Consider the following 25,248-nt stretch of genomic DNA (forward strand, 5'->3'; position numbering starts at 1 on the left):
GGCATCTACTTTCTGTCAGTTCCCTGACTACTTACTTTTTAAATATTTCCTTACAATTCACTATTTTTAAAAACAAATAAACCAAGCAATTACTCTATGCTTTAGACATACCAACCATATGCAAATCCGTTCTTGAACACGCCATGGTCTTGTTGACTTTGCTCATGACACGCCTTCTAATGTTGAAGTCCTTGCCCTCTTAGTCCACCCAGAATTAAGAAATTCCCCGAGATGCCCCTGAAGCGCCACTGTCTTCCCAGGCCTCACCCCACCACCTGAGAAGTGTTTCGTGGCTCTGAGTTCAGTGCCGTGCTACAGCACATTGGATACTATTGCTGCTTCCCGACTGGCTTTCCTCACTACGTGCTGAGTTCCTTGAGGACGGGGCCTGTGTTTTAGCCAGCGTTCATCCCAAGCACACAGCACCTGATATTTGACAGGCTCTCATTAGCTATTTGCTGAGTGGAAGAAAGGACAACACTTTTAAGGCAGGTCCTATCAGACAATTTCTAGAAGAGGGAGCTAAGGCTCAGCACATTGCCATGAGGAGGGCACTCGCTGGGACTGGAGCTGCAGAAAGTTCCTGGATGCTCAGAGTCACATTCCTAAATGCTCACCTCTAGACTTGTTCTCATCCTTTTAAAATCTATTTGAAAAAACACATCTTTCCTTTTAATGCAATCTATTAGGAGAAACAATTGGGAAATCCCTAATAGCACTGAAAGAAAGCACTGCAGATAGGAGAAGGAACCAGAAAACAAAGGAGCTTCTTGACGGCTGGAGCACTGACCATCTTCTGGCACATATGTATGAAATAGCTATAGCCACATGTATTGTCTGATTCCACTTGATAAGTTTAATAAGGGCAAGGATCTGTCTGCCTTGTTCACAGTTGCATCCCGAGCGCCAAGATCAGTGAGTGGCACATATCAGACACCCAGTAAACATCTGCTGTACGGATGAGTACATGAAGAATGCTCTGCAGCTATGGAATTAAGTTCAATGTAGGGAATAAAACTTGGGGTCTGCAAGAGGACTCCTCATATCCTGCTCCATCACCTACTGGTCTGTCGTGAGGATTCAATGAGACTATACACAAAGCGCGTAAGCCCAGTGTGTGACGAACAGGAAGTACTTGAATTTTATCCAGTATCCCCACCGCTGTTCGCTGTCCTCTTCCTTCCAGTGAGGGGTGCGGTGGCGACACTTGGGAGCACCCTCACTGAGTGCACCCTGCAGCCCCTCCCCTGCAGAGTTCCTGGAGCGTGAGCTCATGTGCCTGGGCCCTCTCCTCATCCCAGCAGTTCTGTTGTGCCTCTCTCTGTTTTGAATGTCAACACCCATCACACTTTTATGTTTTCTTTCTGGGATAGAAAGGAAGGAAAGAAACTCTGGCACCCTTATTTTTACTTTCCGCAGTATTCCCTGAGCCTGAAGTGTCAGCATTACATCTTGGTGTGGAAGATGCCGCCTTCTCTGTTTCCTGGTTATCTCTACATCAGACTCTCTCCCTGCCCCAAAGAGATCTTAATCTTCTCTAGAGAAACGATCGTGTCTAACTGACCCGTCTGTGCACAAGGGCGCAGAGGAAAACTTACTGAACTGAGTCGCTAGGCCACCTACCCTTTCTTCAGTACTGGCATCTTCACCAAGGCCGCTAAGGACGTTCTCCACCCGGGCTAGGCGCCCTGAGAGCGAGAGCAGCAGGTTTACCACCTTGTCCAAGTCCCCGATGAACATCTTGTACTTGTCAAACTCATTGGGCTTGCAGAACTCACTGATCAAGGCCTCCACCTCTTCTCCCAAGGCGTTATTGAGCTTGATGTCCATCAGCAGACTCCCCTTCGCTTCCTGGAGGTTCTCAAGCTTGTGGGTGAGGCTTCCAATCAGCTCGGCCTGTAACCAGAGAAGACACAGCAAAGGTAAGCCAGCCAGAGTGGAGGGAAGCAGGGTTCACTTCTCCCAGCCACATCCTGTCTTCTCTTCGAGGCTCAGCTGAAGGCACCCCTACTCTTTATGGACTGCCCCCCGCCCTTGGGCCACAATATTTTTTCCTTTCCCTGAATGCCTAGAACTGCCTTGACCCTATTCAGTCCTCACAGGCCAACACCTGATCACACATATGCTCATAATGTTTTCCAATTGTGTCATGCTGTGTACAGCTCTGCCTTCCCAGCCGGTTTGTTAACTACTCACTTTTAAGTCTTTTCGAGACATGCTCTCATTTGATCCTCACAACAATACCACAGGCAGGTAGGGTGAATATTTTACAAATAGAGAAGCCAAGAGTCAAAGGAGTTAAGGGACTTGCCCAAGGTCACAGAGCTGGGGTGAATATTAATCACAGCTACCACCTGTAGAACAATTACCATGTGCCATGCAGGAAGCGAGAAACTCTCCATGGATTACTTCACCCCGTCTTCCCAGCAATCCCGGAGATGTTATTTTATCCACAGGCAATAGGTGAGGAAACTAAGACTTAGTGAGGTGAAGGGAGGCCTAAGACACATGTACCATTAGGTGGGGCTGCCTTGAACTCAGGTCAGCCTGCCTTTAGTCACAGCTTGTACAATCATTATAAATACTCACACCAAGACCTTTATCAGAACTCAACCCCTCCTTCCCACTACACCCCAGTCTTCAGTTACTAGAGCTATGTAATTTGCCACCTTAATTACAAATTTCTATACAGATAAAACAGAGTTACACAAATATCCAACATATTTAACTGAGCAAATGAAGTAAAATAAAGTCTTAGTGGTTTCAAGTTTGACTTCATTTATATCGAGTGTCTGCTACTTCTTTGCTGCAAGAGAAATTAAACTGCATGGGTTTTTAAATTAGCCTTTCATTTTTCTCTTAGCCTAAGGTAGCCAGATGGAAAAGGATATAAACTTTTTTGGTTAAAACCTATTTCTTTACCACTAAAAAGGTTCCAGCTCAAAAAAATTTTTATATGTATATATAAAAAATTTATCTTATCTATCTATATATCAAAGCTGTGTGGCTTCAAATGGAAACTTGGTAAAAAAAAAAAAGGGGTCACAACTTCTATGTTAGAGTAAATCTTCATTTTTAAAGGAAGGAAAAGAAAAGGGAAAAATGTAAACATTTTTGACTAATGGAATTGAAGAGTATTGATGACTTTTTGTACTATTTCTTCAAAATTAACACCAGAGAATACAATAATCACAATGATATAGAGAAATATTTATTTCTGCACAATCTGCCCATCTTGGAGTGGACCACCAGAGGTACTTCATTCTTACTGAGGTTCAGACTGTTTCTGAAATGTCCAGATGTCCTGGACTTAATGGTGACATTGTGTTGTCTTCTCAACTTCCCTAATCCCAGAGGCTGGAGAGTGGCTAAAAAAATTCCCATCTGCTGTGTTCTCATCAGGGCTTATAATCTTTGGCTTTCCTCAAGCTGTTTAGTTAAGACAAAATCAACCCAAAAGACAATTTTAGTAGTGGAAAAAAACTGTATAGTATATGTTACTCCTCAACTGAAGAGTCTGGACCAAAAAAAAAGCAGGTGGGAGAGAATATTGTTTAATGTTAATTGTTTAATTTTCCTTATATTTTTCTGGAAAACTCATCCTTTTCCATAAAAGAATCCTGGCTGGCTGCTGTGGTATTTGCCTGCAAGATCGTCTGCTAGGTACCGCTAGCAAAATACCCAGCAGGTGTGATCTTTAATTGTGATAACAGTTCCTATGAAGAGAAGAGCAAGGATATTGGAAAAGAAAGCAGTAGAAGAAACAAACACTGCCTGCAGTCACATCCTCCAGCATTCCTGCTGGACAGAGTTAAGACAAGCCAAATGTCATCATTCCTGTTTTCAGACTGATAACGAGAGAGTCTGACATCATATGAAGTCAGTCCAGCAGTTTTTAACCTCGTAGCTTGCATTTCCTAGGCTTGCCACTCTAAATGTCATCAGACGATACCTGATAGAAAACCAGGTTATATTAACATTCCAACCTCAGGAAAAGGCCTTCTGCTTAAGCATTCGAATGTTTTGGGATCCATTTCAACCTCACATGATGAGAAGTATAATTTCTAGAGAAAGCTTTTTAAAAACTAGATAGTAGATGGGGCCAGCCCAGTGGTGTAGTGGTTAAATTCATGCACTCCACTTTGGAGGTCTGGATCCTAGGTGCAGACTTACACACTCCTCATCAAGCCATGCTGTGGTGGTGTCCCACATACAAAAAAGAGGAAGACTGGCAAAGATGTTAGCTCAGGGCCAATCTTCCTCACTAAAGGAAAAAAAAAATCACAACACCCACCTAAATAGTAGAAAAGAAGTAACAGCTTTGTGTTTTTCATTATTCCTATAAACATGACTTCTTTTGAAACTAATATTGTGTCATTTTTTTTTTTTAAAGATTTTACTTTTCCTTTTTCTCCCAAAGCCCCCCAGTACATAGTTGTGTATTTTTAGTTGTGGGTCCTTCTAGTTGTGGCATGTGGGATGACGCCTCAGCATGGCTTGATGAGTGGTGCCATGTCCGTGCCCAGGATTCGAACTGGCGAAACCCTGGGCTGCCGAAGCAGAGCACTCGAACTTAACCACTCAGCCATGGGGCCAGCCCCTGTGTCATCATTTCTGAAAGGAACTTCAAAGTGTTTTCATTAATAATTTATCTGATATTTAACAAAATCCTTATGGCTCTCAGAAGCTGGTATTTTTGGGGACAGGTGTGATGATTTTTAAGTTGCAAATGAGCAGGAACTGGTGAGGATTAGTCTGCCCTCACGTGTCCGGGGGTGTGGTGAGGAGATGGGTGAACTCTTCCTCTGAGTTTCTGCTGGACTCGCTCACCAACTCCATCGGGCTCCTACACAGGTCAGCAGTGCTAAAAGGGCAGCCAACAGGCAAGCAGGCTCAACGGTTGAGGACGGGTCAAAGAATGTGACACAGCTCAACAGGAATCGGGCTCAGTAGGACAATCCATTCAGTCTTTCCTCTGCAGACCCTGTTTTTGTTTTCAAAGACCTCAGTGTTGGACAGAATGGTAAGCCTATCTGTACATGAGCTGACATGTGATCCAGGCTTCACGGCATAAGGAAGAAAGAATGCGATGAAAATATCTAGGGGTGACCCAGGGAGGCTTCTGCAGGAAGAACCAATGCACACTGGCATTTTGATCTTCCAAAGCTATGTGCTGGGCTGTCATGTGATCTCCCACGGCTTGGCCATATATGCAAAGGCAAGTATTACTGAGCAGTCACAGCATCATTCCTGGCCCCAATGTTGCATATTTGGATGGTATTTGAATTTTTTCTTTTACCAAGCCCTTAAAATATGGAAATCTGGATTTAAAAATTTGTAGTTAAAAGGGATTTGAGTAACTAAAGGCAACAAGGGAAAGTTGGCTGTACTAAATAGCCATTTCTTTGCCAGGCAGATCTCTTCAAAAAAAAAATTACCAACTTCTACTGGCGGAATTCACTGGGGGAGAGAGAAAAGATACTTTTCGGGATTTGGTTTTGTTAATAACATACTAGTCTCTCAGGAGGTACTTGATTTGCAAAATCCTTGGCATTTATCCACTTAACTTCTCGTCTGGCATAAACTGTTAACTTGCGCTGCACAAGATGCTATTTATAAGGGTTCTTTCTCTAAACACAGTTTAACAGACCCTCCCTCCCACCTCACCATCTGCATGCAGCAGTCCTGCTGGGCCCTCCCACCTCCTTCCAGCTCCGGACGAACACGGGACCAGGACTCAGGAGACCCAGCTCAAGGGAACTCAACTTTGGGCAAGTCACCTGACCTTTTGGGTCTGTTTTCTCATCCTAGAAAGGGCATAATACTACCTGCCTAAAACTAATAAGGATGTTTAGTTATTGAGCTCTCCTCTGTGCCAGGCACGACTGAAGTGTTGTACTAGTCAATCGCTATTCACAACAACCTGATGAGGTGGGTACTATTTTTATCCCCATTTTACTGACAAGGAAATTGAGGTGGATAGAGGCTATTACCTTGCCCACTCTCATGCAGCTAGAAAGTGCGAGAGCCAGGCTTAAATGCAGGTCATCTGGCTCCAGGCTTCAGGCTTTTAATCACTACATTAAAATAGCTCATAGGAATGTTATGGGGCTCAAATAAAACAAAGCTTGTGCAAGCACTTTGGAGAACATAAAGGTATAATACACATTCAAGTTCTTATTTCTGTGTGTGTGCTATCATTAAGATGAGGCAGCAACTCGAGGGATGTATCCCACTCAGTGTAGGGGACGCCTCCAGCGAATACTCAACCCCTCCCCACCTCCCCAACGCAAGACGGCACGGCTCGCCTTTCTGCTCGGAGGACTTGTGCTGACAGCGTTGCCAATAACATCACCACAAACACACAGTTGGCCTCTGCTGATTGACTGTCTTCATCTCGAACGAGTAATTCAGGGCTTCCAGCCACATGGCTGGGGTTCAGAGACCTAGTGGAATTCAGGCTCCTGCCGGTAAAAACTAGGACTAGATAAAGACATTTCGAGAACAGGCTTTGTTGCTGTTGTTTCTTTCTTTCTTTGGCTTTAAATGGGAGGATCCAGGCAGCAGTATGCGACTGTTTTCTTAGCTGAAGTTTCACCCAAGAGAGAAGTGAGGGGCAGTTTCTGTCCCGATGACAGAAACTGGATCAAACCTCCATCTCATCTTGTGTGACCTGATCAAAGCAGAAAGATCATGGGGACTCGACTGCCGTTGCAAAAATTCTCCAGCACATTCTCTGTGAAGAGTGGTTCTCTACCATTTCCTATCAGGAAGGCATGTGACCAGAAAGGTGTCATTTCTACTTAGTATGGTCTCTTGGTTCTGGGCACCAGGAAGTCTTGACACACTAGAAACAATATTAAATTTCTTTAAATTCAACAAAGCCCATCATCGTCCCTCCCCAACGACCTCCCTGTTTCACTGTTCAAGTTATGATGGTCACCCCCGCCGCACGCCCCACGAGCTTGGGAGTCCTCCTCGACTCCTCTCTTCCATGCTCCACATCTTATCTGCCTAATCTATTGCCAGGTTCTGTCCATGTTACTCCCTCCACCCCTTTTTTAAAACAATCCCTCTATTTCTTACTGCTCCTACTGCACTGCCCTAGACCCGTGTGCCCACTTTCCTGGACAGCTGTAACACCCTCCCAACTACCCGCTCTCCCTCCTGTCTCACTCCACGCACAGCCGCCAGAGAGCCTTTCTAACATGCAAACCTGCCACTTCTCTCTGCTACTGATAAACCCTGGGAGGGCAACTCTCGAAGCTGGCCAAGATGGCTAAGTCCACGCAGCCTCTGCCTCCCGCATCCTACAGCCAGCATCCCTGGACGCCGAGGAGGGCTCTGTCTACTTAAGTATGGCAGAGGACTGGGGGGGCAGGGGCGAGCCAGACTTGCGGTGACACCTAGAATGGGGGTGAGCCTCCTGTCTCCCCACCTTTTCTGTTCTAGCTCTGACCTGAGGACGGCCCCAACACAGGACTGCACAGAGGGTGTGGCAGCAAAAACTCTGAGAAAAGCCCTGCCGTTAAAACCAGAGGACTAGAAAAGGGGCCTCTGGGAGCTAAAGAGTGGGGGGGAAATCCTGCTTTTTTCCTGCTCCCTTCTCTTTTTTTCTCCCCTAGCCCTGCCCCAAGGATGGCTCCACTTGCAGGGCTGTACTGTGCAATGGTGGCACAGGCACTTAAAACCCCAAAAGAAAATCCTTCTTTCTGGTCAGAGGAACTGGGAAAAGGACTATGAGGAGATCCAAAGAGCATGAGGAGAATTCCCGCTATTGTTTCTCTTTTGTTAAGGGTAGTCCCAGCCATACAGAACAGCACAGCAGCATAGGCTGGAAGCCCAGGAAAATGGGCCGCTGGGAGCCACAGAGCGTGGTGAAAATACTGGATAGGAGAGAGGTGGAAAAGAAGATCCCCTAATTCTGTGTCTGAACTGACTTAAGTCCAGGCTCACCCACGAGCTGCACATGTGTGGGACAGACCCAAAGCAGCACAGCAAAGGCTTGGAGAACTGAGCTACGACAGAAACAACTAGCCACGCCCCAGACTAACCCCAGAAAGGTGCATGTGTGGGACAGACCTGTACAACACGGCAAAGGCTCTGAAAGCAGAACTCACACAGAACCACCCCCAAAGGTGGGACAGAACTTGTAGTCTGAACTAACTAGGTTGATTGCCTGCTAAAATGAAAACAAAAACAAAAACAAAAAATCAGCATTACCCAAGGATTTTAACAGAATGCAAAGTCTCACAACAGAATACTCAAAATGTTCAGAATACAATACAAAATTACCCAATATAAAAGAACTGGTAAAATGTGAGCAGTTGGGCCGGCCTGGTGGTGCAGCAGTTAAGTTTACATGTTCTGCTTTGGTGGCCCAGGGTTTGCCAGTTCGGACCCTGGGTGCAGACCTACACACTGCTTGTCAAGCCATGCTATTGCAGGTGTCCCACATATAAAGTAGAGGAAGATGGGCACAGATGTGAGCTCAGAGCCAGTCTTCTTCAGCAAAAAGAGGAGGATTGGCAGCAGATGTTAGCTCAGGGCTAATCTTGCTCAAAAAAAAAAAAGAAAGCAGTTATCAGGGGAAGACAATCAGCAGGTGCTAACTCAGAGATAACCCCAATGTTGGAATTACCAAAGCCTTGAAAATAGCTTTTATAACTATGCTTCATGGTAGAAGTAAACACTCTTAAAATGAATGGAAAGATAGACGTTCTCAGCAAAGAAACAGACACTACAAAAAAATAACTGGGGGGGGGCCAGCCCCGTGGCCGAGTGGTTAGGTTTGTGTGCTCTGCTTCAGTGGCCCGGGGTTTTGCCAGTTCAAATCCTGGGCGTGGACGTGGCACTGCTTGTCAAGCCATGCTGAGGCAGCATCCCACACGTCACAACTAGAAGGACCCACATCCAAAAATATGCAACTACGTACAAGGGGTGGGGCTTTGGGAGAAAAAGGAAAAATAAAATCTTAAAAAAAAAAAAATAACTGAGGGGCCAGCCCCATGAGCAAGTGGTTGAGTTCATGCACTGTGCTTCGGTGGCCCAGGGTTTTGCCGCTTTGGATTCTGGGCGCAGACATGGCACCACTCATCAGGCCATGCTGAGGCAGTGTTCCACACAGCACAACCAGAAGGACCTACAACTAGAATATACAACTATGTACTGGGGGCTTTGGGGAGAAGAAGGAAAAAAAAAAAGAAGATTGGCAACAGATGTTAGCTCAGGTGCTAATCTAAAAAAAAAAAAACCTGGAAATTTTAAAATTTTAAATATTAAAATTTAATATTTGAAATTAAAAAAAATCACTAGCAGAATGGAGATAGCAAAGTCAGTGAACATGAAGAGAGACCTATAGAAATTATCTAATCTGAAGAACTGAAAGAAAACAGATATAAAGAGAACAGAGCTTCAAGGACTCGTGGGATAATATCAAAAGATCTAACATTTGTGTCACTGGAGTCCCAAAAGAAGAGAAAGAGATTAGTGCATAAAAAAATATTTAAAGACATAATGGCTGAAAACTTCCTGAACTTGGTGAAAGACCTAAATTTACAGAATCAAGAAGCTTAGCAAACCCCAAAGACATCAGGCCCAGACACATGCTAATCAAACTGCTGAAAATCAAAGATGAAGAAGAAAATTTTGAAAGCAGCCAGAGAAAAACAACACCCTGCAATAGGAGGAACAAGTATTTAAATAACTGCAATTCTCATCAGAAACCATGGAAGCAAGAAGTGGAACAACTTTAAAGCACTGAAAGACAAAGAGGAGTGAACCCAGAATTCCATATCCAGTGAAAATATCCTTTAGGAATGACAGCAGAATAAAGACCTCCTTAGATGAAGAAAAACTAAAAGAATTTGTCACCAGCATACCTATTCTAAAAGAAACGCTAAAGAAGTTTTTCAGGCTGAAAGGAAGACAGACCAGAGGGAAGCTTGGAACTTCAAGAATGAAGGAAGAGCAACACATAGGCAGCTGAGAACCATCTGGGTTGCTAATGATCTGCTGGGGAAAGCCAGCTCTGAGGAACAGATTCTTTTTGTTTTTTGAAATATTCCACTAAGTCTCTAAGCCAAAGCCTTTTGGCCTTCAGAATAGAGAATCATGGGATCTGTTTAAGCAGACTTTTCCTGAATAGATATAGCAAAGTTTAGCCAAAGAAGTGAAAGCTCTAATTGCTAAGCTGTCTTTAGTTTTTGTGTATGTCAGAAGTTCAGACAATGAAAGTGTTTCATATTTTAATTAATTCTTCTATTTACTTAGAATATTATAATTCATCTATCATGTATACGTAGGAAAGATATTAAAGTAGAATTGATTTAAAATGCTAATTTCAATTTTTAAAATACTTATTAATAAATCAGGACTCTAGTTTCCATGGACTTTTAGTGAGTTTCATGCCTAGAAATATATCTGAGGTTATTAATAACTTTAAATATTAGGTAACAAATGATTACTTCGCAAAAGTTGGTGGAAGGCTACACTCTGCCTTGGATCAATCTTGACCAAGCATCAGTTTTTAAAAGCACCCTTAGAGAAGCTTGTTGTAGACCAGGAGGAAAAATGCATTTTCAACGTTATAGACATACTAATAGATACCTTCAACAACATCATTTAAAGCTCACATATTTCCTGTTTCCAATCAGATGTGTAAACGCAAGTGATGCTAATGAAAATTCTATTACACATTAATAAACTTGTAGTTCATTAAAACAAACAAAAAATCGCATAGCGCTCTCCACCGTCACACGGTAAACCCGACCTCTTCAGCATCTCACACAAAGCACCGTGTGATCTGCATGGCCTCTGGCTCCTGTGGATCCTCCCAGCCTCATCTTCTGCTATTGGTGGCCCTCCTGTGTTATTCTCTACATTTGGTAATTTCTAATCTAATCACGAGTCTTTGTGTTTTACATTCCAAAATATCAAACTACTGGAAGTACCTTTCCTCAGCACGCACACTCCCTATGTGTTTTCACACCTCTAGGTTTTTCTTATGCTCTTCCTTTGTCTTGAATGCCCCCTCTTCTCTTTTTGTCCTGACTCATTCTGACACGTTCTGATTACTTCCGTGTAAAATGTGGCAATGCAGGTGTCAGAGCAGTTTTGTGTAAATAGATAATACAGCACTACATAAAAAACATAGCCCACACCTTGAACATAGAAGTGCTCAAGAACGGTCCCTAATGTTGCTTCCCAGAGGATTAACCCTCTACTCCCTCATATTCTCAGTCTAAAAATACTCTTTTGCCACATAATCCTCAGAGTGAGAGGGTGATAATAAAGTGATGGAAAAGAAAAGCAGTTAACAATTAAAATTAAGATGGGAGGAAAAAGCAATGACTAATTTGCCACATTGCTACTGTAAAGTAGGGTATGCCTACATGCAAAAAACAAAACAACAACAAAAACTGTGTAAAATGTTCAGTTAAAGATGTCACGGAAACTTGGTACTTGTAATGGTGTTGATATAGCTCCCTCTTCTATGAATATAGACAGATTAGAGCGAGGTGGGTTTTTTCACAGTCAGAGGACCCATTAAACGGGGGCGCTCAGCAGTGCTGAGGAAGGGATGTGTCAGGAGGTGTGCTATGAAGCAGGTGTTCAAATGGGAAAACCTTGGGTGGGGAGAGCGTGTTACTACAGCGGCGGCGTCAGCATGTCACCCACGTGCTGTGAGCCCAGAGCCAGACCAGTAGGAGGGAGAAGACTACCACTGATGGAGATGCTTCTAAAATCCCGAAATCCTCCTGCCCCGTAACTCCCTGCTCGCAGGGTCCATATCCTGTGGTCTCATCCTAGCACATAAGCAAGAGGCACATATTATAGAATCAATGAAATAGAATCACATGAGAATGTTCCTCCTAGAATTGGTACCACCAAAAACCACTTACATTCCAGGCTCAGCAAGAGACAACCTTTAACAAAGAGTCCTTTTTCAGCATGCGGGCCTGAGTTATATGAAGAGCTGTAAGCACAGTGGCAGGCAGACCCTCTGGGGCTGTAATCTCCAAGGCATGTGGGAAGACAGCAGCAGCGTCATGGTCATTTTTAAAATGCTTAACATTTAAGATTTCTGTAGGAGTATCACATGCTAACAACTAAATTCCAATACTGTGCTTTCAAGCTATTCATTGGGTTATTGGAAAGAGAGCTGGAGAACCTCAAGATTAACATTACCTTTTCTCAGAAATGTCTTTTGATAATCAATCTCTCTTTCCTTCAAGTTTCTAGATTTTCCAGTTTTCCTTTTGACCATGAAACATGAAGTGAAAATCACACAGTTCATTGGCATTGGCTGGTCAGTTCTGAGAAAGTGTCAGGGTCCCTGTGCTGGACTAGGAGGCAGGGGACCTCGGTTCTAGTCTCATCTGTGAGACTTAGGAAATAATTTATTCCCTGTAATCTGCACTACTGTCATTTGTAACAATGAAAATGACAGAAGAGCTATAAGGAAATTGCTCAAAGTGCCATGCAAGTCCAGGGTCCAGTGATGGTTTGGGTGAGGGTGGTGACGGACAGGCCCCTTCCCCTCCTGCTGAGGAGAGCAGAACACAGCCCCCAATTCTTTCTTTACCTTCTTTTCGTTGACATCCACCTGCTCTTCTTCCTCATTCACCTCTTCTGGCATATCTTTGATTTTGTTCAGAAGTTCAGCCTTGGGAGCAGACACACTGTAGTAGGCAGGACAGTGAACCAACATGCCCACGGCTTCCTTGTCTTCACTTCTGGGTCACAGAGAGCAAAAAGTATAGCCACACATAGCACATACCAGAAACTTCATTTCACCACATCTGTCCATTCAGAAATGTGTAAAAAATTCTATTCAATTTCTTCCCAGAAATTAGGATGAACTAATAAATATTTACTACTGAGTGATTACTGTGTGGAGGGCTCTTGAAGCCAGGCAAACTCAGGATGGAAAACCACAGAAGGCAGTATTGGGAAGAGGAGTGAGAGCCAGGACTGTGGACTTGCCACATGACCCTGGGTAAGTGAGTTAACCTCTCTGCATGCTCCTCCTTTTGTGCTAAGTAAAACAACAATATTGACTCCCTATTTCACAGAAAGACAATGCGGAGCCACGACTCAATCAATGTGAAAGTATATTCAAGATGCAGCACAAATTTTAGATTATTTCCTACTATTTCATATTTTAGGCTATTTCCTACTCTCCCATGGTTGCCCATAATCTTTCTGATGCCTACTATAATTGTTGTTTGCACACATCACTGTTCCTTCTCACGTGAGCCCGATCCCCCACATAAGCCTGGGAAATCTGGAACTTGCTGGTCAATGAATCCAAGATGTGAAATCTACTCATTGATTACACAGCAGGGGGTTTCAAGGCTGGAGAACAAACTAGGAATTGAGAAACCTGACATCTAGTGTTCTGTTTTACTATATAATCAAGCTGCCTTTCAGACTAGAAGTCAGATCCTGCCCATTGAATAAGTCAGGTTCTGGAAGTAAGTTAAGTTCTCTTGGAGAAGTATTTTAACTATTCAATCTTGTGATATTATTTAACATCTAGACCATTATTTTACTATGGAACAAAGAACCACAAAAAAAGTCATCATTTTTACTAGTTTCCTGCTTGCTGGGACTATTCCTCTAAGCAATATAGTTACATTTGATCCAATTAATTGAAAAAATAGGAAAAAGGTCTTCTAATATGTGTTTTCCCCCCACATATATTCACTGCATTACAAATGGGCTTCTTGGGCATTTGATTAACTAAACCTCACCACGGCTACTTGCTGACAGGCGCATGCACAACAGGACCACGCTCATTTTCACCAGAAGATGGCGCATGCCACTCGCTTAAAATGCCTCCGGAAGGTCTCGGTGCTGCAAAAGCTATACGACCTTTTCACTTCTAAATCGACTGACAGAACATATGTTCTCAATGGTAATGCGAGGAAATGCTTCTCTAAGGATGTATTTGTAAATTACTTTGGTCTTTCTACGGCAAGTGGTCAGACAACAGAATGAAGTGAACGGAAGCCCCTAACTTTGACCTGTTAACAACCACACATGCTGAACTGACTGGCACACCCACAGAAACGCATCTTTGGGTCCCTTTGGTACCCAGGATTGCCTTGCACCTTGTAGGTACTCAGTAAATCATTGTGAACACATGACCCTTGGTAAGTCACTTTGCCTCAATCAGTCTCTGTTTGGTAAATCTGAAAAAGGATGGACAAGGCGACTGTTCAGGCCTTGTATCAGGAGAGCCTCCAATACCATATCAAATAGCTTGCAAGTCCTACATAGCTCTTTCCTTTCTCCGTCCCCACTCAAATCAAAACACCGTATTCTTGTTAGTAATTTAGTTAGGATCAGTTGGAAATTTCTGAAATGCAAGCCCAAATTTAGATAAAGTGTTCTCTGTTTTTATTTAGTCTGGAAGCCACTAAGTGCTGAGCCCCAGTCTGTCAAGCCACATATTTTCATAGAAAATTAAAAAGAAAATAAAAACCACTCTAAATCTTTCCCATAGTAGTCCTTTATGGAAATCAAACATGCAAGAAAAGACTGAAATCAAAAGAATGAAAAATACAGACAGCTCACAGTCCTTTGACCCTGGGGCTGGGCGCTGGCACGCGTGTTACGGGACAGTAAATACGTGCTGCTCAGGGAGCTTCAGAGCAGAGGCTCACGAACAAAACCGCGAGTGTGCCCCCTGTTCAGGTCTTTCCTGATTTCCAGGATTTGAGGAAACATCCATCCTAACTTTTCAAAAGTGAATGTTAGTGTAGTAAATAAATCTATTTCTCTAGGCTGTCATTCTTTTTCAACAGACCATGTTCACCTCCACCTGGGGGGCCTCTGTCATGGTCACCACTTCTTGCTCCTGAGTACTGACAGCTGGGGGCTCTCTGTAGAGGTAAGTGACAGAGATTGGGCAGTGGCAGAGATAGAGGCACTGTATGATCATTAAGAGAGCAGGCACGCTCACAGGGCTGAGTTCAAATCCAGATGCCATCACTCACGCATTTTATGACTTTGGATGGGCATGGTCTTAATTTCCCTGTGCTTGTTTCCTCATTTGTAAAATGGAGATAAAATTGGTTGCTACTGCAGAAGGTTCTTGTGCAGATTAAATGAGAGAATGTTTATATAAAGAAATTAATACAATGCTTGACACGAAGAACATGAACAGCAGGTATTAACAGCAATTGTTATCATTACTATCATGATTTTCGTTGTTGGGTAAGTGCCTGGTAACTCAAGGTCGGTCTGTCCCAAATCCTGCTCCTCCGAGTCATTCCCCTAAGGCTGAGACGGAATGTCACTCTTGGGTCAGGATCTTTGGATGCAGGAAAACATCAGATAAATGGTCCAAGACTTACCTCTTGCCTTCACATCCTAGGTAGTTGACAGTTCTCAGCGTGGTCTTCTTCATTATGCTGCTTTCCTTCAGCAAGTTAACATCTCGGGGAAACAAACCTTCCATCAGGTCCATAGTTGTCTTCATTCTAGAATCTGGATCCAAAATGTCTGCCAGAGATTTGTCTTGGTGGACAATTTCCTTGGCCAGAGCCTCTGTTCTGATGTCTTCCGAGGTCTTCTGAGGACTAGAGCTGACATTCTTTTCTAAACTCTGAGTCCCATTGACTGGGTCATGGATGAGGCTTTGGGTCCGGATGGGAGGCAGCTGCCCCAAGCTTGGCTGCTGGCCAAGAGACCCAGCAAGCTGTGGCAGAGCACCCATGGTAGAGGGCAGGTTGGTCTCATGGGTCTCTGAACCCACACCAGAAGCTTGAGATCTGGAAGCCAGTATCTGACTACTAACCAAATGGGCTGCACCAGGCATGGGCCTTTCCTTGGCAATTGTCACCTTGGCAAATTTGCTGGAGCTGCTGGGGATATCAAAAAGAGAGTGGTAAGAGAGGAGTCAACAGAAGGGTGAAGGAAGACTCAGGGCTGGAGCTTCCCTTACTTCTGGGGTTATTATTCCCCCCAAACCACAGGGTTCTAAAGGGACTTCTCCTGAGCCCAGTAGTTGATCACAGGGAGGGTGTGGACTTTTAAGGGGGATGGATCTAGTAGGAAATCAGTTTTGGTGAATGTTGCTGTGCGACTCCAGCGCTTTCTGGAAGGTCCAGGTGAGCAGAGGGTAGGGATGGTAAATCACTATGTGGTGTTGAAAGGAAGTTACTACAAAGGTGACATCGGCAATGTGTTTTTTTGGTGTTGAGATCGCCCTTGTCCTAGGGAGTATGTATTGGGAAATGCTTCTTCTCCATTCTTCTGGCTTCCAAGAAGAGCTGTTCCCTAAACATTACTGATCTTTATAGCCCTACTCTTTATTCCTTCCCATGGACTTGGAGTGACTTTGGAAAGAAGCGGCCATAGTGCATTCATAGTCTAGCCTCTTCTCTTCCCTTCTAAGAGTAAGGCTGCCTCCAGGCTTGCTCTGTGTGCTCGTGCTCCATGTGTGTGTGTGTATCTAGCATGGACTAGGCAGGTAAACCTATTTAATTTTGGGGCTCAGTTTCAGAAGGCTGACTAACACTCCAGCATCAGCTCTATCAGCAATAAATGTCATGTTTTTGTCTTCTATATGCCTTCCTCTTTTGTCTTATTTCTTAACTGATTCAGAACTCGGGCAGGGAAGATGGATGCTATTTATGTGGACCCTTTGAACCTGCCATGTCCACGGAAATGAATTATGCCTCCTGGGTCTTGGCTTTCATGTTCACTGCTCCACAACTTGGTGCCCAATGACCACTAGCACACCATCCACCCAAGGTAAGCAAGTGAAACAGTCCTGCCAGGTCTATGAGCTGAGCTTGTATAAAAAACCCCCATCAGGACTCTCCTGTGGCCAACAGAAGGAGGACCTGGGAAGCCTGGAGCGTGAAAATCTCTGATTAGTGAGGGAAACCTTGTTCCTCCTCAGCAGAAGGCTTGTCCTACCCAGAGTCTGCTCACTCACCTGGCATGGGGCTCCTTATAATCCTCGCTGTCCAGCTGCGCCTCATACACAGCTTGGGGAGGAGGTGGAGGAAAGTCATCCAAGCTATTCACCAGGGTTTCCTGGCTCAGTGGAGGAGGTGGGGGTGGGGGAAGAGCTTCAAATGTGGGGCTGGAAGTGGCATTGGGGTGCAAGTCCTTCACAAACACTTCATCATCATAATCCTCCGGAGGTGGTGGGGATGCCTGCAGGACCGACTCAGATATTCGGAGGGAGAGCCTCCCCAGAGTGCTTGGGATCCCAAGAGGCGTGTCTGGGTCAGAAGTGCTGCTTGAATTGGGAAGATTCTGCTGTTTTTTATAGTGCTTCAGGTCTGCAAACTCAGGCAACGAGGATTCCTCGGGGAGGCTGTCCTCTTTGATTGCATGGGCCCATTTCACCCGGGGCGGGGCAGGCCTCTGAGGCAGTGAGACACGCTTCCTCATTCCTTCTTCTATCCCATGCTCTGGGCTGTTGGGCTCATGGCCTCTTGGACTGGGAGGCCGGGCCAGGCTGTGACCGTTGCTTCTGTGGGCCACTGCTGGGGTGTACAGCAGAAGAGGCTGTTGCCCCGTCTGACCATCCCTTCCAGTTGGCTGATGCGTGGCAGCCTGTGAGCAGTAGCTGGAGGGGACAGAGGAAGGCAGAGCTGAGCTGAGGGGGGTCAGCGATACAGCCCTGGGGTCTGTGAGATGTTTTTGCATTCCTGCGGGCAGTGGCCTAGGGCAAGGCGTTCTGCCAGCCTGCCTCTGATGGTCCAGCGGTCCAGGACATTCACTGGGAACTGAGTCACCACTAACTGCTTTGCAGCCTGAACCACCCCAACGAGGGCTAGGATTGTGTTTGAGCAACAGCACCTCTTCTCGGCCTCTTTCCGAACAACTGAGTGACCTGGAGTGGGATACAAACACGAGGGTTACAGCTCTGAAGAAAGGGGCAAACACCGAGCCCAGAGTTTGTTAAACAGACAGGAAAACCATTTGATGGGGAGAAGGGCTCCAGAGAAGCAGCACACTGTCTTCCCTGGGCTCCTCATACAAACAACCAAGTTTAAATAAAGTACCAGATAGGCATAAACTCCGACAGGAAAATGTCACATGGCAAGCCTGGGGTCACAAGGCATTTCCTTGTATTAGCTCCACCTCCCACCCCCAGCACCCATATAAGGCAGCTTTTGAGGACAGGCTTCAGGATATAAAAAGAAACAAGTAGGTACATTTCTTCCCCGCCTTTTAGGACTGCTTTGGGAACCAGCTCCGGACTCTGGGGAAAAAGAACGCTGCCTCACGCTCTCCCAGTGTGGGCCCACCGGGAGGTCTGTTTGGAAAGCATTTGCATGGGCTGCTGAATCTGGTGGTTTTATTTACAGCTTTCTGTTAGTCTCCTAGTGTTTTCATTTCTTAAAACAGAAAGTAAGAAGGAGGGGAGTCTCACCTAAGGAACTCATAACAGTTCCCTCTCGAGAGAGACTGACAATAAGAAGCAAACAGGGGGCCTGGTGATTTAAACCACTGTCCTCCAGGCTCCAAGGAAAAACCCAACAATTTCCAATACTTCTGTTAGTGTGTTCTAAAGGGAAAAAGGAGAGCAAAACAAAGCAAACAGGAGTCTGCAGCGCTGCCTGCCTGCCTGTTACACGGCAGTTAACGTGAGGATACAGAAAGTCTCCAGCAAACCACCGTAATGTGTAAATTCCACATTTGGGGCTCCTGTTTAGGATGCAAGTGAATTTGGAGAGCAGATGGCATGTTTCATTTTACAGACCCGAGTCCTGCCTGCCACAAAACTGTCTGAGTGCCAGGCAAGGATAATGCTGCATATGATGGAAAAGACCGCAAAGAACCAAGTTAGCTCTTCCTGCGCCATTATTTTTTCTTTATTATAAATGCAGATGGTTCAATAAGGGGCCAATCTCCCTCAGATGCAGCCTTCCCCCCCCATCATGAACCTTTTCATTTAGAGGCGGTTCCTTTACCAGGAACCTCTCAATACCCAAGCTTGGCTACTCTGTACTTCTTGGTGGGTTCCCAAATGGGTAAAGGAGAAACCCAGAGGTGGGCGATGCACAGGGGTGCTCTTTCCTCCCACGTCTTATTCACTGTGGTACCCTCAGCACCCGGCACGAAATACCCTCTCAGGAAATATCTGTAGAACAAACGATGTCTCTTCTGCCCCACGGCTCTTTAGACTGTAGGGTATGAACTGTTTTTTTTTTTTAATTTTTTTACAATTTTAAAGATTTTATTTTTTTCCTTTTTCTCCCTAAAGGCCCCCAGTACATAGTTGTATATTCTTCGTTGTGGGTCCTTCTGGTTGTGGCATGTGGGACGCTGCCTCACCGTGGTTTGATGAGCAGTGCCATGTCCGCGCCCAGGATTCGAACCAACAAAACACTAGGCCGCCTGCAGCGGAGCGCGCGAACTTAACCACTCGGCCACGGGGCCAGCCCCGGGTATGAACTGTTTTTAAGCTTAGCATCCTCCAATAGGACATGGACTCACTGGAGTCTCATGTTTTAATGACCCATTCGGGTACCTTCATTTTATTTATTATATCTTGAGGCTTTTTAAAAAGGGGAGACATCCCTAAAACACACAATAAAATAATATTTACCCTTTAAAGATCCAACCCAAATAAACTTTGATATGATGTTTTTAGTTTACATCTAATCTTCTTAGTTTACAGGAACCATACTTAAACTGTGTATTTTGAAGGTAATCTATGAGTTAAATGCTTAGTTTGGTTGAGAATGCTTCTCCTTGGTGATTGTTTTGTATTTTTCCAAGAACCAAGAATATAGTAAAAAAGCTTTTGTTTGAGCCTCCTTTATAATAGACTGAGGGGCAAGCATCTGTTGCTATGTATCCAGGAATCCTAATATTCAAGAATGGAGTTTGAGAGCAAATGTCTCTTTTTTTTTCCTTCATAGCATTTTTTTTAATGTGGCAAAAAACACATTAACAAAATTTACGACTTTAACCATTTTTAAATGTTCAGTTCAGTAATATGTATATTCATATTGTTGTGAAACAGATCTCCAGAACTTTTTGATCTTACAAATCTGAAACTCAACGCCTATTAAGCAACACCTCTTTTCCCCTCCCCTAGCTCTTGTAACCACCATTCTACTTTCTGTTTCTATGAATTGGACCACTTTAGATCCCTCACATAAGTGGAGTCATGGAGCATTTGTCTTTTTGTGACTGGCTTATTTCACTTAGCATAATGTCCTTAAGGTTCATCCATGTTGTAGCATGTGACAGCATTTCCTTCCTTTTTAAGGCTGAATAATATTCCACTGTATGCATGTGCCACATTTTATCTATTAATCCATGGATGGAAATTTGTGTTGCTTCCATCTCTTTGCTACTGTGAATACTGTTGCTATGAACATGGGTATGAAAATACCTCTTCAAGACCCTGCTTTCACTTCTTTTGGATATGTACTCAGCAGTGGAATAGCTGGATCATATGGTAGTTCTATTTTTAATCTTTTGAGGAACCTCCATACTGTTTTCCATAGCAGTTTCACCACTTTGCAATCTCCCCAACAGTGCACAAGGGTTCCAGTTTCTCCACATTCTCACTGACACCTATTCTTTTGTTTTGTTTTTTGTGAGGAAGATTGGCCCTGAGCTAATATCTGTTGCCCATCTTCCTCTTTTTGCTTGAGGAAGATGGTCCCTGAGCTAATATCCATGCCAATCTTTCTCTACCTTGCATATGGGATGCCACCACAGCACAGCTTGACAAGCAGTGCATAGGTATGTGCCAGGATCTGAACTCACGAACTCTGGGCCACCAAAGCGGAGTGTGCGAACCTAACCACTACACTACTGGGCCAGCCCCTCTTTTATGTTTTCTTGATAGTAGCTATGCTAATGTGTGTGAGGTGGTATCTCATTGTGGTTTTGATTTGCATTTCTCTGATGATTAGTGGTGTGGAGCATCTTTTCACGTGCTTGTTAGCCTTTCGTCTATCACCTTTGGAGAAATACCTATTCAAATCTTTTCTTTAACTGGGCTACTTGAGTTTTTGTGGTTGAGTTTAGTTTTACCTTTGTCTGCAGACCAGTTCTCTTTTGGCAGTGCTCTAGTTCACTGTTAGTTTTCCCGTCTCTAGCTTTTAATTAATGCACCCAAGTGAGCCAAAGTCCTCAGCCTCACCTTGAATACTTTCTTCACTTTAGGTGCAGCTACAGGAGCAAGAGCACATAATATTGAAGGCTGCTCTTGGCAGTAAAGGAGGTAACTTGATACCCACTTCCTGACCACTCTGGCTGCTTCTAAGTGACACTGTTAGGTTGAGTTATTGAGAAGGGACTATAGAAAGAGAGAGAGAAAAATTACTGAATGAAATATAAGAAAAATTAAAGAACTAGCTTGAAAAAACATGGAAGGTAGTAGGGAGAGTTAAATGCATTATCATTAGTAATAAGAGATTGTAGTATATAGCCCTATGATGCTGAATTAAAACTATAAGGCATGTGGTTCAGGGGAACCTCTCTTTGGAAATTTCTATTTAGTAAAGCTCCATGAGTTCAACAATTCAAATTCTAAAAAATTGTCCATTATATTTTTCTACCCAGAAGAAATGATTTTGATGGCCAAAAAATTGTTTTAAATGACTTTCCTGCTATTTTCTTTCCGTAAGTGCCTAAAAATTATGATTTTGAGCCTTATTTTTTACTGCAGGTGCTTCCTGCGATTTGTCTTGCTCTGTGAAGCTGTTCATGAAATGCTCATTCTTCTAGTGCTTTCGTCTCCGGACCTGATCCTTTGTGCACAGAACTGGAAGAGAGCAGTCATATGAGAGAGGCCCCGTGTGTGAGCCATAGGTTATGTTGAGAACATACCCAGTTACTATTCTGATGCTAAACTTTTACAAGTCAACCATTGCCTCAATAGCACACATTCAAAACCTATTTTGAATAAGTATCGTTCTCAGAGAAAGTCATCTATAAATAAAAAAGTTCCCCACGGCTTAGAAAAGTTGAAAAGACAGCACATGACACTATAAAACCTCACAACATCACATTTCAATTTCTCATAGAGAGGAACAAAAACATTTAACTCCATCAGCGTTCATAAGGCAGAGGGCATCATAAATACGCATACATACCTAGATCCAGGGCCAGCCAAATTACATGGATCCTTCACAAGACCAAAGCCATTGTTTTCCCCCAAAAACACATCCTTGAAACACAAGAAAGGCACAGTGTTATTACCAAGAAACAGGCATTTAAATTTACCAAGGGGGTGGAGGTGGACCATTTACTGGAGGCTGCTATTTACTGTCAGGCACCACGGTGGCGCTCTTACATACCATCCCATTTCATTCTCAAAGCCCCAGGAAGTATTGTGAACCCCACTGCACCAGTGAGGAGACAGGCCCAAAGAGGTTACCTCTCCCAAGGTCACCAGCAGCGGAGCTGGGATTTGAACCTCACTCTGTCTCACCAGATGCCTCTCCTAACAAGGACCTTTTCTAAGCAAGAGATGTCTGATAGGAGTTATCTCCAGGGTTCACAACAACTGCTATACTTGAAATATGATGAAAATTAATTCAAAGGGCCAGGCATTTTTTTTTAAAGGTTGGCACCTGAGTGAACAACTTTCGTCAATCTTTTTTTCTTCTTCTTCTTCACAAAGCCCCCAAGTACATAGTTGTATATTCTAGTTGTGAGTGCCTCTGGTTGTGTTATGTGGGACACCGCCTCAGCATGGCTTGATGAGCGGTGCCATGTCTGCGCACAGGATCCAAACCAGTGAAACCAGGTCACCAAAGCAGAGCAGGTGAACTTAACCACTACACCACCAGGCCAGCCCCTAGGTCAGTTTTTGATAATGTAAAATTCAGCCCATGTGAACAGGTCCCTGATGAAGACAATGATGTTGCTGTTGATGATAATACGTTTAACTCTCAATTATTTATGATAATAGGAGACATGCAGAAAACAGAAAAATTAAATCCATACATAATCCCTAAACTTAATTTCAGCAACTTATTTCACCGTTTACTCCGTCCAAAGGGCTAATTGCTTTCCATTCCTTTTTTCTTTTCTTTTCTTTTTTTTGCCCAGCCAGTGGCAGAGGTTCTAATAAGCAATAAAAAGAGCCAAAGATGGTAGCAGGCCTGAAGAAAAAACAATCCTGAATATTACTAGTAATCGCAGCTCTTCCTTACTGGGCATTTATTGTGTGCCAGAAACTCCCCTAAGTTCCTTACAATCCTCAAATTATGTGCCTGGAGTGGTGTTAGGCACCTGAAATTTCCTCTGTAATTTAATCTGTAAGAATGGGGAGAGGAGAAATAATTGTACCTCAGAGAGGTTAAGCATGTTACCCATAGTGAAGTAAGTGGAGGAGCTAGGATTCAAACCAGGATCTCTTCAAAGCCCAGGATCTTTCTTTGGAATTTTAACAAGCTGAGTGGTGGCTGAGCTGGATGCAATCAGACTTCAATGCTTTGAGATAAAGGAATTCCATGTGTCTCTGATTTGCTCAAATATCACTATAGGCAATGGGAATTCCTGCTCTCCAGAAACCTTATGGTTCTTTTAAAGTCTTTCTCCATTCCACCCCCTCTGTTGACATGAATGTGCAGCTTTGCCAATAATTAAGTGGAAAAGCCTCTAGGTCCCCTTTAAGCTCCTACCCCAGTAACGTTTAAAAATATTTTCCCATTCTGTTATTTCCTCTGAATTACAGTATGAGCTTAAGTTGATATTCATGTGACTGTGCAGAAAATAAAGGAAGTTAGACCCAGTAATAGGCTACTGAGAGAACTCTCTAAATCTCCTGTCTATTGAAATACCATTTAGACACAAGGAAAATGCCTTCCCAACCTTGTAAAAGCCCAAGGAGGATAAATTACTGTTGCATTTCCTTGCTTTAATTGTCAAAGACTTGATTTTCTATAAACTGGTAAGAAGTATAAAGTATTTAATATCACAATTTGGAAAAAAGCAGTGGCTATGGGAGAAATACTAGATATAGACAGAGTAATACCAATAGACTTTTGTTAAATGTCTGTTTCTGTTATCTCTGACTTCTGATGACCTAAAAATACACCAGTTCTTATTCTACATTAGGCATAGCATACTTAAAACTATAAAGCTAAAGCCTATTGAATCCCAATTGTCACTCTTGCTTCGGGTTCTGGTTTAGATATCTTAATATCTCTATGACCAGGGAAATATGAAGACAACAATATTCATCTACGTTGGAGCATCAGTTTCAAGTATCTGCTAAAATGAATTAAAAATCCATTTGAAAAATCTTAAAATGTTATTTAAATATAAATAACAGTAATCAATAAATGTTAAAATGAAATCAATTCATTGGCTGAAGTTTTCAGATAGAATGTTTAACTCTCACTTCCCCTTTCCCCTCCCCCAGCCTTTTTTATTCAAGGAGGCAGCATCGTATAGTGACTTGAAGACTCTGGAGTCAGACAATATGGGGTCAAAAACTCACTCCTACTACCTTGGGCAAATTTCTCATCCTTTCTGTGCCTCAGTTCCCTCATTTGTAACATAGTGATAACAACAGTATCTACCTCTTCCCACAGATCTAAGGATTAATTTGATGCTTATAGAACAGAGTACAATGACTGGTGCACAGTACACATTTGATTAGTAGTAGCTATTTGTACCTTAACATTTTGTGGAAAGTTGATTCAGTTATTGATGCACAAGCTTGAATGGGTGATTTTTGAGAGATTCTAAAACGATTTACAAGCTGTATCCTACAGAATCAAGCCTACATCCAACACTGTGGGATGCACTGAACAATTTCCTCAGCAATTAAATAATGTTTGTCACACCATCCCATGGCGAATGTTTTACCTATCAGAAGCCAAGGTCTCTGAAAATACTGTGAGAACCACAGAAGCCTCCAACTCACCATCTGGAAAAAAATTCCCAAACAGGAATCTTATTTCTCCAAAAAGCCAAAGGCTTTTTATAGACTCTGCTACATTTTATACGCAACGCATAGGTGTCAATTTCCATCTCTTGGATATTTTTCTGCAGCTTTGCAGGGCCCACCCATTTAAAAAACATTAAGTTTTCCAAAGTCTCATAGAAAGTAGGAAACAAGCAAGAATGTGATGTGCCCTTCAGCTCCATCTCTAATATTCATTTGTTCTGCAATTAAACCTTTCAAATGAACAGGAATTAAAGGAGACGTAATGGGAGGCCACATGTTGCAGAGAGGACCACAGCTAGCTAAGAAAAGGCCCAGGCCTGCTGAGCATCTGAGCAGCTCTCAGG

General features: G+C 43.5%; 1 protein-coding gene and 1 long non-coding RNA gene across 11 annotated transcripts in view; one reads left to right on the forward strand and one right to left on the reverse strand.

The window, feature by feature from the left end:
- Nucleotides 1-25,248, reverse strand: part of SHROOM3 (shroom family member 3) — a 263,254-nt gene that overhangs the window by 13,839 nt on the left and 224,167 nt on the right. For 7 of the 10 annotated variants that reach the window (XM_070505585.1, XM_070505590.1, XM_070505594.1 and 4 more), the window contains 5 exons: nt 22,095-22,168; nt 16,955-17,863; nt 15,366-15,875; nt 12,587-12,737; nt 1,624-1,896 (listed from right to left, as the gene is read on the reverse strand). In XM_070505585.1, the coding sequence (XP_070361686.1) occupies nt 1,624-1,896; nt 12,587-12,737; nt 15,366-15,875; nt 16,955-17,863; nt 22,095-22,168 (1,917 nt within the window). The remainder of the gene's footprint in view (nt 1-1,623; nt 1,897-12,586; nt 12,738-15,365; nt 15,876-16,954; nt 17,864-22,094; nt 22,169-25,248) is intronic. The other 3 variants (XM_070505588.1, XM_070505587.1, XM_070505586.1) reach the window with 3 other exon arrangements.
- The window catches only part of LOC123283811 (uncharacterized), a 35,760-nt gene continuing 12,308 nt past the window's right edge, over nt 1,797-25,248 (forward strand). Inside the window, exons 1-3 of the long non-coding RNA XR_011502176.1 lie at nt 1,797-1,922; nt 12,851-13,000; nt 16,618-16,767. This is a non-coding gene — a long non-coding RNA (uncharacterized lncRNA). The remainder of the gene's footprint in view (nt 1,923-12,850; nt 13,001-16,617; nt 16,768-25,248) is intronic.

Source organism: Equus asinus, chromosome 3 (genome assembly GCF_041296235.1).
Source record: "Equus asinus isolate D_3611 breed Donkey chromosome 3, EquAss-T2T_v2, whole genome shotgun sequence".
In the NCBI taxonomy this organism is placed as follows: domain Eukaryota; kingdom Metazoa; phylum Chordata; class Mammalia; order Perissodactyla; family Equidae; genus Equus; species Equus asinus.